The sequence below is a fragment of the Miscanthus floridulus genome, chromosome 17, assembly GCF_019320115.1.
Source record: "Miscanthus floridulus cultivar M001 chromosome 17, ASM1932011v1, whole genome shotgun sequence".
In the NCBI taxonomy this organism is placed as follows: Eukaryota; Viridiplantae; Streptophyta; class Magnoliopsida; order Poales; family Poaceae; genus Miscanthus; species Miscanthus floridulus.
Genome location: NC_089596.1, coordinates 97530679 through 97542688, shown reverse-complemented (window position 1 = coordinate 97542688; position 12010 = coordinate 97530679). Strand labels below are relative to the sequence as shown.

The 12010-nt window shown below is 43.4% G+C and overlaps 2 protein-coding genes across 2 annotated transcripts; both read right to left on the bottom strand.

Moving 5' to 3' along the window:
* Positions 1–4192: 4192 nt before the first annotated feature.
* Positions 4193–6187, bottom strand: LOC136517231 (threonine synthase, chloroplastic-like). Its single transcript, XM_066510762.1, has one exon. It carries the CDS (start codon positions 6086–6088, stop codon positions 4514–4516), a length of 1575 nt encoding a protein of 524 aa, XP_066366859.1. The 5' UTR covers positions 6089–6187; the 3' UTR covers positions 4193–4513.
* A 675-nt stretch (positions 6188–6862) lies between these two features.
* Positions 6863–10486, bottom strand: LOC136517365 (peptidyl-tRNA hydrolase, mitochondrial-like). The gene is made up of 8 exons (XM_066510916.1): positions 10176–10486; positions 8934–9018; positions 8144–8211; positions 8016–8066; positions 7863–7936; positions 7508–7566; positions 7336–7412; positions 6863–7158 (listed from the first exon to the last, which is right to left on the bottom strand). Exons 1-8 carry the CDS (start codon positions 10431–10433, stop codon positions 7039–7041), a joined length of 792 nt encoding a protein of 263 aa, XP_066367013.1. The 5' UTR covers positions 10434–10486; the 3' UTR covers positions 6863–7038.
* Positions 10487–12010: the final 1524 nt, after the last annotated feature.

The following is a 12010-nucleotide window of genomic DNA, read 5'->3' as shown; positions in this document are numbered from 1 at the left end:
TAGGAACTGAATTTTCTTCGGTTATTTCGGTTCTTCAATATCAGAAACCGAACTAGGAACCGAAATTTTCGATTTCGGTTATTTTGGTTCGGTTCCGATTATTTTGGTTCGGTTCTCGGTTCTCGGTTATTTTTACCCATGGCACTAGCAGCGGTAGGTCCTGCCCAACAATCACAAACTAACATGTCCAAAACGAACCATGGTGATTGGGATTGTTCCTGTGCACGTTGGTCATGCATGCATGATGGGTCATGGCTCATGACTCGCAGGGACTGTTTTTTTTTGGCTTATAATAATTGCAGCCAAAGAATGTGGTCGATCCAATGATTTCCTCTTTTATTTGTTTATTTATATATAAAAATATACTGGAAACGGGAAAAAGGCAAAAGGCATTGGAGGATGGCACAGTGATCAGCCCGGTTCTGCAGCACTACTCCAGCAGTATTTTTTTCAGTGAAAGAACTATATTTTTCTCTTATAACAAATCAGCATAAACATCAACCTAAGCTAAATTTCTGCTAAACGAACAGGGCTTCATCAGCATTCCAATTTCCAAAATCCTGTTCGTGTCGTCAGATTGCAGCGACAATGCCCTGTTCTTTCGCTGCTCCCAAAATCGTTCCTTGTGTGGTTCATTCCATCTCTAAAAAAATACAACACAAATGCAAACATTTAGTACATGTAGAGTGTGAGCACACCATAAACTCGGCGACGGTCGATGTTCAGTCTGTTCGTTCGTTGGTTTCAGTCAGAGCTTATCAGTTATGGTACAGTATTTTTCTTTCACAATAAACCAGCATCAGTTGAGTTCATCAGTTTAGAAACCAATCAGCGAACAGGCTGGTTGTTAACTGCTGCCTAGTGAAATGCGCTTTTGAAAATTGAAACCACCACATGCTTCGGTCCGGTTTGACTTTGGGTCTACGAGTTTGGTCGTGGTGGCAGGCAGGCATGAAACAGTGACATGCTGTGCAATCTGCACTGCATAGGGCAGGCAGGCCGTGGCACTGCAATGGCGCGCACGTATTTTAGGCAGGCAGACGTGGATGGTGCCGGAACAATCGCTCTGATGGATTGATCGTTTTCGTGGCTTATAAGTCGATTGATGTTGTTTTGTTGTGAGAGAAAAACATTATATCATGGTTAATAAGTATGACGGATACGATCAAGCGAACATGGTGATGTTAAGCTGGATGCATGAACTAGGGTGCAGGGATAATAATTGAAGTACTCCATGTCATTCTCGTTTTTCGAGAAGTCAAACATTTTTAACTTTGACTAAATATATATGAAAAAATATTAATATTTATAATACATAATTAGTATCATTAGGTAGATCGTTGAATATACTTTTATAATAAACGTATTTAAAGATATAAATGTTACACGTATTTTCTATAAATCTAGTCAAAGTTAAGAAAGTTCGACCAACACTTATCCTATAACGACTTCTATTTTAACACGTAGGAGTAACCTCATCAAAGTCAACTGTGTCAGTTGGAGATGACGACAACCATTCATGCTTTGGGATGCCTCTGCCGCGCTACAAGGACATGGAGCCAGCATGGATGCATTGACCAGGGTGCAGGATAGCTAACTTACCTTTATCAGAGTCAACTGTGTCGAATGCAGATGAAGCTTTTTCTTTTAAGCTTCGGCGCCCAAAATCTTCTTGGTGAATCACCGGGTTCTCTGCTGTCAGAACGTGGGATTTCTGCTAGGCAAGAATCACAGACCAGAGGTTCGGGTCTTCACGATGCGATGGGCTAGTTGCTGATCAGATGGGCCTCTCTATGCGCGTGGGGACAACCGATCCATCAGCAGCAGTGAGGCTGCACAAGCCGCGTCTTTTGGGCCTGAACCCGTCCAGCCCAATGTGTTTATCACATAGCTATTCTTTCGTCGTACAACGAAATAAAATCCACATTATCTCCCTCAATTTTTACGAAAGTATATTTTTTCTCCCTGAACTCTAAAACCGGGTAAATCACCTCCCTGAACTTTTAAAACCGTTCGTTTTAGCTCCTTCACCGGTTACAAGTGATTTTCGAAGGCGGTTTTGTCTTTTTCTTTTTTATTTATTTCGGCTGGATCTTTAAAAAATCATAGCAAATCATAGAAAAATCATAAAAAGGAAAATTCAATTTTGTTGAACTCCACATGAGTAGATCTACACAATAAACATACTTTTAACAAGCACACACCTAAATAAATAAATCTATAACTAAGGTATACATGATCCAATGAGTATGAAATTTTTACTACAGTTTAAACATACAATAATTAGTCCACTATAAAAATTTCACCACAATTAAACCATAGAAACTACAACTATGAATTAATTATAGAAAATATAGATTTAAAGCTACAGTAAAAAAATTCTACTAAAACATATCATATTATATATTCACTGTGTAGATTTACTCATGTTAAGTCCAACAAAATTAGATTTTCTATTTTATGATTTTTTTATAATTTACTATGATTTTTTAAAGATTTAGCCAAAATAAATAAAAAAGATAAAGATAAAACTGTCTTTGAAAACTGTTTATATAACGGGAGGTAAAATGAACGATTTTAAAAGTTCAGAAAGCGGTTTACCGGATTTTCGAGTTCAGAGGAAAAGATACATACGCCGGCGGACATGCCCGTCGCCCCCCTGGTCAGAGCGCCATGAGCCCATGAGCGAACATTGCCGCCGTCTAGCTCGGCGCCAAACTTTCCGACCTCCGCCATCAGTCCATCACCTCACCTCCACGGAATTTATCTCGCGCGCGTCCAGGTCAAGTGGTGTGCAGAAACCCAAAAGTCTCTGTACAAAAGTTGAGGCAATCTGATTGCAATTCTAGCTTTTATAAACACTATTCCCAGAGTGCATTGTATCATGTCACCCTTCTAACGTTGTCATGACAAGTACGGTACAACTCACCCAATGTATAGTATCATCACAGTGTTGTTAATTAGAAGGCTCCAAACAATTACTTCCTCCGTTTCAAATTATAAGTCGATTTTTTCGTTATATCGGATTTGCTATGTATCCAGATCTATATTATGTTTAGATACATAGCGAATTTGATGTATCAGAAAAGTCAAAGCGACTTATATTTGAAATGAAGGAAGTAATTATATACTCTCTCCGTTTCAAATTCTAAAGACGTTTTGGTTACGTATCTGGAAAAAAGTCAAAATCTCTAATAATTTGAAATAGAGGGAGTATATAATTTCTATGACAATAAGCCAAGGATTGTGCAAGATTTTTCTAACCTTGAATGTTACGATCAAGCTGTATCTTCAAGATGATCCTCTCTCTGTTCGAAAATAGAAGTTGTTCTCGTTTCTCGAGAAGTTAGTTTTTTTTATATAACTTTGATCAAATATATATGAAAGAGTATTAATATTTATAATACATAATTAGTATCACTAGATAAATCGTTGAATATACTTTTATAATAAACTTATTTGGAGATATAAATATTACAAATATCTTTTACAAACCTAGTTAAAGTTTAACCTACATGCACCCCATAACGTATCCTATAACGACTTCTATTATGGGATGGAGGGAATATATACCTAACTTTTACATGGTATCCCGTAACGACTTCTGTCATATACGTAACTTTTACATCTATATCCTCATTAATTCCACGTCATGTCAGCAAAAAAAAAAAAAATACCACGTGGCATTTAACCACTGAAGTATGTTACTATCCACTAGGACTAGCCTCATCAGGTTGCTAAACTGAAAACAAGCACCGATCAATAAAATCACCAAACCCAGATTACCTACGATTTCGCCTAAAAGAGGATACCAGATTATCTACTTTGCCTAAAAGAGAACACCAGATTATCCACTTTGGACCACGCTCATACTTGATTGGACCTTAATGGTGGCGGTGCTATTGTCGGCCTGTCGCTTATTTGCAAACGGCATATAGGCTGTGATACACACGAATATCTACTTTCTTTGGACCACGATGATTAGTGCAAGTTGCCACGGACCACCAACCAAAATTCAAGCATCAAATCTGCAATGAAAACTCACAACCAGACCGAGGCAAAACCAGCAAGGTTGACATCCATTATCACCAGTAGCTTTCAGCCACCATTGCAATTGCAACACCAAAATGATCAAACAACAATCCACACAGTTAAGAGCCAAAGTACTCGACAAGTTCATGCACAAAGGACAGACGAGCGAGTGATGATTATTCAATCCAACAGCAACACAATCACTTATTCTCCATGGAACACATCATAGTACAAGAGGTAACCACTCCCAATCTTGCAAGAGATAGCCACTCCCTGCTAAACTCCTCAAACAGATATAGCCTACCCCAAACAGAAAATTTGAAGTCTAAAAGATACCACCTAAAAACTAGCAACTGACGAATCCACTGCATTCGAATCAGATGCAGAACGCAATTGGCATACAGTAACCAATTGGAAATCAGATGCAGAACACAATTGGCATACAGTAACCAATTGGAAAGTGTTACCCAAACACAGGTGCTCAGAGCTTACCCTTGAGCCTCTTCTTCAGCACATCCATGACGGCACCAAAGTCAGCCTTCACGCTAACAGGCGGGTTGGAGTACTTGCAAGCCATGTCCTCGATCTTGCTGTCATGGTAGTCGATCTTTGACTGCGAGAACTTCAGGCCATGAGCTGTGCTGACGACCACCGTGCGATCGTTTGGCCCGATGATGCGCTGGTCCCTGAGCTTGAACAGGGCAGCAAGCGCAACCCCAGTATGCGGGCAAGCAAACATCCCGGTGCGGTCAGCGAGTGACATTGCGTTCATGAGCTCTTCCTCTGTGGCCTCCTTAACAATGCCATTCGTTGCCTTGAGCGCGACCACAGCTCTGTCCACAGACACCGGGTCACCGATCTGAATCGCTGATGCAAATGTTGGCCTGGCCACCTGCGGTTGGAACTCGGTCCAGCCTGACTTGTAATAGCCGTACAGTGGGTTTGCGTTGGCAGCCTGTGCGCAGACAAGCCGCGGCACACGATCAACGAGCCCAAGAACACGGCACATCTCAAATCCCTTGTAGAAGGCATATATGTTCCCCAGATTGCCTCCCGGCACAATCACCCAATCGGGCACCTCCCAATCGAACTGCTGCAGTATCTCAATGGCCGCTGTCTTCTGCCCCTCAAGCCGGAGGGAATTGAGCGAATTGGCAAGGTAGATAGGCAGCTCGGCAGTCACCTCCCTGATGAGCCGCATGCATCCGTCGAAGTCGGTGTCGAGCGAGAGCACGGTGGCGCCGTTGGCGATGGGCTGGATGAGCTGCTCCAGCGAGATGCGATTGGCAGGGAGGAAGACAATGGCCGGGATCCCCGCGGCGGCGCAGTAGGCGGAGAGCGCGGCGGAGGTGTCCCCCGTGGACGCGCACCCGACGCCGGCGATGGGGCGCGAGAGCGGGGCGCGGCGGAGGCGGTTGACCTGGCTGACGAGCACGGTCATGCCGAGGTCCTTGAAGGAGCCCGTGTGGGAGATGCCGCAGTGCTTGACCCAGAGGTCGTTCATCCCGCCAAGGTGGTCGCGGCCGAGGCGCTCGGCCCAGAAGAGGTTGGAGTTGCCCTCGAAGAGGGAGACGATGTGGTCGGGGTCGATCTCGGGGAGCACGAACTCCTTCTTGGACCAGACGCCGGAACCGTAGGGCCAGGTGGTGCGGCCGACGCGGGAGTCGAAGAGGTCGCGCCAGTAGGCGCCCGAGAAGCGGGCCAGCGCCTCCATGTCGTGGCGCACGTCGAGGAGCCCCCCCGAGCTGGAGCGGTAGACGATCTCGTCCAGGGAGTAGCGCTCGTTAGGGTCGCCGTTCGGGGCCGGCGGGAAGGGCTCGTACCAGGCGGAGAGGCCCTGCTTCGGAGCCGGGTGCCGCGCCGCCTCCTCGCGGATGTTCTCATCCGCCGCGCGCCGGTGCTTGGTGGTGGCCGCGGGGGAGGCGGCGTCGGTGGCACAGCAGCGGACGCGGCGGGCTGCCGAGTGTAGCTGGAGGTGGCGGCTTGCGGTGGCGGAGCGCGACTGCGGGTGGGAGAGGAGTAACGACATGGAGGCGGCGTGGGTCGTCGCCGCCATGGTGGGGAAAAAGCTGGCGGCGGCGGAGTGGGATTAGGGGAGGGGACCGATGAGTGACGTTGATGGGAGGGTCTCGGTTTAAGGAAGGTGGATCTGTGGAATCATGTTTTTTTTTTCTTTTTTCTTTTGAGTGGTGGGGTTGGTGGAAAGCTGGACGTGTCCGCGAACGGTGGAGAAGCACACAAAACAACAATTATAGGGAAACTAAACTAGTTTTGTTTCTTTCTATGGTATATATATGAATCTTGCTAATTGTCGCAAAAAAAAAACTTGCTAATCACAATGAAGTATTTCCACATATATATAGTCCGAACACGTCTGTTTGTTTCACTGAAATTTGACTTATGCTGATTTGTTCGTTTCACTAAAATTTAGTTTATGCTAATGCTGATTTGTCGTAAGAGAAAAACACTGTTCGTTCGTTGAAAAGTACTGCTGAAGCAGATAACAAGGTATTCCGTCCTGAAATAAGTGCATTCTAGGGTCTTTTTGTATTAAACATAACTGACAGAGTTGGAGACAAATTTTTGGATCAAGTGGTCCAGTTGGCAGTAGCAATTGGCAGACTGTCAAGGGAAAACCTGGCATTGCATAGCTTGATCTTGATGCACAAACATATACCAAATGTATAGTCAACATGAACTAAAACATGAGATCATAGATTCAGAGCAGTTCTCTGAATACAGTGTTGAACATTTTGGGGGTTTGATGGTGTTGATCGATGAACGTTGGAGCAGTACATGTATTGAGTTATCGCGGAGAAAAACACAGAAAGACAGAAATCCAAATAATCCCCATAATCTGAAAACAATATGTGAATCCAATTTACATTACTTGCTGTGTGATAAAATGAAAACCTCTACAGATCAATTAGGGTAAATATATCTTGGCGGCAATGGCCCTTGTGTCAACAACTAAGCGAACCTAATAATTTATGTGTCGTTTGGTTTTCATCTATTCAACATTTCTGGTGGCTGTGGAGGAGTGTTCACAAATTGTGCACTCTTGTTGAATCCTTCCTGTACCATAATTCTTACTGCTTGCAAGCCCCTTTGGAACGTAACTTCAAGCTGCAGAAATTGGTGAGAAGAGTTAACGATATTCTGCTTGAATAGATCAGTGTAGTGCATTTCAGCTTAAGATTTTATGATACCATGGTCTACAGTCTACTTAAGAAAAACATCATAGGAATAGTGATCAAGCAAATTTGCATGCATCCAAATGGTATAGTGCAGTCTAGCGCAAACCTCTTCCTTTTCTTGCTTGGTGAATGACTGTAGAACAAAACTGATAGCACCCAGCTCCTCAGGTGGCCGTCCAATGGCTGTACAACATTTTTTTTTGGGGGGGGGGGGGGGGGGGAGGAATCATATTTCAGACTTAACCACTGACGAATAAAAAAATAAATAATTGTCGTACCAATCCTTAGACGTGCGAAATTGCGGCTTTGTTTCAAATGGTCAATAATACTCCTCATCCTGCGATTTGTACAAATGGTTAAGCGAAACAAAGCATGATAGTTTTGATAGAACTACATTAGCATGTTTGTAAACTATTGAAGAAAACAGAGGGTTCACAAGGATTTATGTTCCAAGTTCCATTTGAAGAAAAAGAAATGTAACAGTCGCCTCATAGTGGAGGGAAGGGTTGTGAGTAAAATTCAATTTATAAAGCAAGTGTTATATATTATTTTTATTGAACCATTCACTCAAGTCCCTTTCAATTTAGCCATGGAGTACAAGGGGAAGAAGGGTTCTAGAAAAGAAATGAATACCCATTGTGCCCACCATGTCCCCCCTTTGGCAGCAGACGCAATTTCGCAAAGGGTAGATCAAGATCATCATAGATCTATAAAGAACAGGAGACAATTTATGTGACAAAAGATTCTCATAACATGACAAAGTACCAGCTCAAGGACAACATTTACCACAACTAATTGATTGAGTGGTATCTTGAAGTATGAAACCAGCTGTCCCACCTACATAAATAGCAGTAAGGAGAAAAGGACTAGCAAGAACAACTGATTTCAAGCTGCAGTAGAGTAATTTCACTTACAGACTCACCACTTGCATTCATAAATGTCTGTGGCTTGGCAAGCATTACAGGGACATCACCAATGAGGCCTAAATTAGAGTGAAGCATTATATTTTCAAAAACATACATGTCTATTTTAATTACATTAGATATATATCTAATCATAAATTGCGAATTAATAGGTTTTCTTTGTTTGCAGATGATTGAAAATTCCAAATGAACTTGCTAGTAGATACGGAGTACTTCTTACAAAGCATTAACTCAGAAGGTGCAAACAGGAAGTGTATGATCAAGAACAGAGAAAATTCAGATAAATGGGGATTCATCTGTTTGATCGCTCGAAGCACTCACTTACCTTAGATAATGCTCAAAAGCTTAAAAAACAGCACTTAATTGTACTGTTTAACAAAAAAGTTCACATGAAGAAAAAGCTTAGAAAGACCAATGGTAAAACTCAAGAGAGATGATGTCTTACTTGATTCTGCACAAGTCACACAAGAGAAATGACAAATAATTAACTGATTAAATTAGCTAGCAAGAAGAAAAGGAAGGAGAAAAACAAAATATCAGATATTACAGCATTTCGGCCAGTCAAGGACAGAGCCAGAAATTGGGGAACAAGGGAAGTCAACTAAGAGTTGAAATATACACGACAAGGGGTGCCAAGTACTTGTAGTACCAGCAAATTTCTCAACATGCAAAAGAAACTGCAACACTAAATTGATCACCATGAGGGCAACATAAAATGCTTAGCTAGGTGGAAGTTTTATCACTCACTGATACAGACCCATATATCAGTAAAATTAATTACCTTTTCCGACAATCGCCTTAAATTGATTACTGCTGACTGAAATGCCCTCAGCTTCCGCAATAGCATCAATCATCTCAAAGCCAACCTGTGTCGTGACATAAGATGATTAAAACATGATTCTGGATCTTACAATTATTTACTACTGAATTCACAGCATGCTCTACTAAAGCAATAGTTTACATCCTATATAACATAATCAAAGATCCAGTTTTTCAACAGAACAATGCTACATTATGTCTATGTTTGAACCGTAAACCAATGCATACTTAAAATCACTAGAAGGCATACGCACAGATTATAAAGAATTAAATGGAAGCTCCAATGTGCTCAAGACAACCAATATGCAAATTAAGCGAAGCTCAAGATGCCTAAATGCCAAAACTTTCTATGAAATAGTATGAAACAACAAAAATATAAGAACAACTTTATTTGAAGTTATAGCCTGGTGGATAAGATTCAACCTTCATAAGTGGTAGCCCTTCCCAACTTAATCATAAACATGCTATCTTGGTTCTTCTAGTTGAAATCATAGTTCTGCTAATGCAAAATTGTAACTTTGGACTAAGATTTACATTTCACGAATTCGGTTCATGCTTAACTAGTTTCATTACGACAAGGTTATGATCTCTATATGCTAACTCCTAAAACAACAAATTCCTCCAATAATCAGACAAGAGAAGGGGATTCAATGCAGGACACATGCTATCCGTAGCAAGAAAAAAGCCTAAAAGGGGATCATTTCCATTGCCAGCAGCCAGAAAGAAAAAAAAAGACAAATTATCTGTGTTAGAGAATTAAAAGGGATTGCACATAACCACAGTACATGGAAAAAGTGATAGACCCCATGAAGAATTTTCAATTCTTAATGCCAAGGTAATTGTGATGGAAACATGCGCATGCAGAATTACTTGATGAGTTGATGTAAATAAAATGTTAGCACCACAATCAGCAACAGTTGTTGTCATCAACCAAGCATGCCCACCCTAGAATATCTCTCAACCAAACGCAACCTTATTCCCCACTCCTGCATTAGTTGAATCCACTATTATCGACAGACAGCCCATCCATATATCGAAGTAAAAAAACTAATCTAGATCGAATTGCCTTTTCCCCCAAATAGCAACTCTGCCACCGTGGTCGCCACCGATGAGGCAGTCGCCCTCGCATCTATCGTCGTCTTAGCTAGATTTATCCTACACGAGACGTGACGGACGGGCAATTGGAGAGAGCTCGCGAACTTACGTTGTGCCGAGTGCCTTTGTACATCCGCCCGGGGTTCCCCAGACCGACGAAGAGCCATGGTTTCTGGGCGCCGGCGCAGGCGTCGGCAGCGGCTGCCGCAGAAGACGAGGCAGCGGCTTCACAAGCGAGAGCCGGCATGCTCGAGGGGTTCGTTCGACCGAAAAATACGCGCGAGAATCCGAGGCGGTCGGACACGGAGCCCAGGACGGCGGAGGCAAGCGCGGAAGAAGAATCGAGGACGCCGGAGAAAAGCCGCATCGCCGCCGTTTGGTTGTTATTATAGCACGCGGTTCCAGGGGTCCGAGCTGTTGACCGAAAGATTAACCGGCGGAGTGGCGGACCGATTGCCCATGGGCCTATAGTAGGGGCCCAGGCCCCAAGCGTGTCTCTGGTGACTGGACAACATTTCAGACTGCGTATTATTATTATTTTTCCGAAACAATCTCCCAATAGGACAAGGAGTTCCTCGCTTTTTTTTTTTGGAACAAGGAGTTCCTCGCTTCGCGCTGTTCAACATATATGGTAGAAAAAAATAGTATCCTAAGAGAAACTGGATCCGAAAAATCGACAAAAAAAAAAAACTCAAACATGACAGCCTCACTAACTAATCCCAAAGCAACCAATTGCACATGAGATCTCATTGCACATATAAGCAACACACAATGCATCATCGTTCCCCAGCTCCTAGCTCGGCACGAGCAATCAGCAGCTTTGACTCCCATAGCGAGCATCAGCTAGAGTCCCAAAACATAGCTAGCCCCAACACACCTCACCTCACCCGGCACTAAACAACCGGTAATATGGCATAACGGTAATGCTCGGAACCGAACGTCCATCCGCCCGCTGCTCCGTTGTTGAGCCACGACGTCAGCCCAACAACTTAGGCTCTTTCGTTTCTTAAAAAAAATTGTTCATCCACTTATTCCCATCCACTCGTTCATCTTCCTATCGCTCTTATCCGTTCGCCTGCCGCATCTGAGTGTATGGCCGCTGGCCCTCCGAAGCGTAGCGCGCGGCCGCCTCCGAGTCGCGGCACTCGTCTTCCGGCCCTACCAGGCGCAACGCGCTACTGTCCTCTCCTTGTTGCGCGCCCGCGGGCTCCCCACCGCTCGTGCGCTCGATGCCTCCCTTCCACGACATGCAGCCACTGCCGGCCGGCCCACTGCCTACAAGCGCCGTCGGCCTGCTAAAAGGTCCTTGTTTGGTTTTAGTAATTGAGTGACAACCTAGGTGGACTAATATGTGTTTATGTGAGATACACATGTGATTAGTCCACATATACATGTGTGTGAGCAATACATGTCATGGAGGTGAAATGTTTTGGATATGTTGCAAAGCTCACACATGTGATGATGGATCTCATTGCATATGAGACATGACATTGAGTCATGTGACTAAAGTTTAGAAGATCAAGACAAGGCTTGGCTTGACGGACCGGTTGCAAGAGTGAAGGGCAAGTCGTGGACTTGGCGCCGATGGACCGAGGCAATGGTGAAGAGCAAGTGAGGTCAAGATCGATGAACCAATATGGTCACGTGATGATATAAAGTGGATTATATCATTTGTGATATTGTTGGTGCATGTGTTTCATCAACATTGGAGGAGATGGAATAGAATGCGCAAGGCAAAAGTATATTTGTAGGGCATTTCATTTCACTGGTCATAGGTGTATAAAGAAGTTTATGATCGGGTTTAGGATAGATGGTTGTACTATCAAGAGGGGCAAACTTGTTTGCATATCGGTCATCTAGTGCCACTCGAATGATCTAACTTTGCATTGTTGCTAGGATCGAGTGGCGTGGTGAAAAGAGTGCTAATCCTTTGAAAAATGTTTA

Coding starts and splice junctions, on each gene's coding strand:
- LOC136517231 (XM_066510762.1), bottom strand. CDS start 6,088: ATGGCGGCGACGACCCACGCCGCCTCCATGTCGTTACTCCTCTCCCAC.
- LOC136517365 (XM_066510916.1), bottom strand. CDS start 10,433: ATGCGGCTTTTCTCCGGCGTCCTCGATTCTTCTTCCGCGCTTGCCTCC. Junction 8,212..8,933: donor TAAGGCGATTGTCGGAAAAG/GTAATTAATTTT, acceptor ACTCTAATTTAG/GCCTCATTGGTGATGTCCCT. Junction 7,567..7,862: donor GGACATGGTGGGCACAATGG/GTATTCATTTCT, acceptor TACAAATCGCAG/GATGAGGAGTATTATTGACC.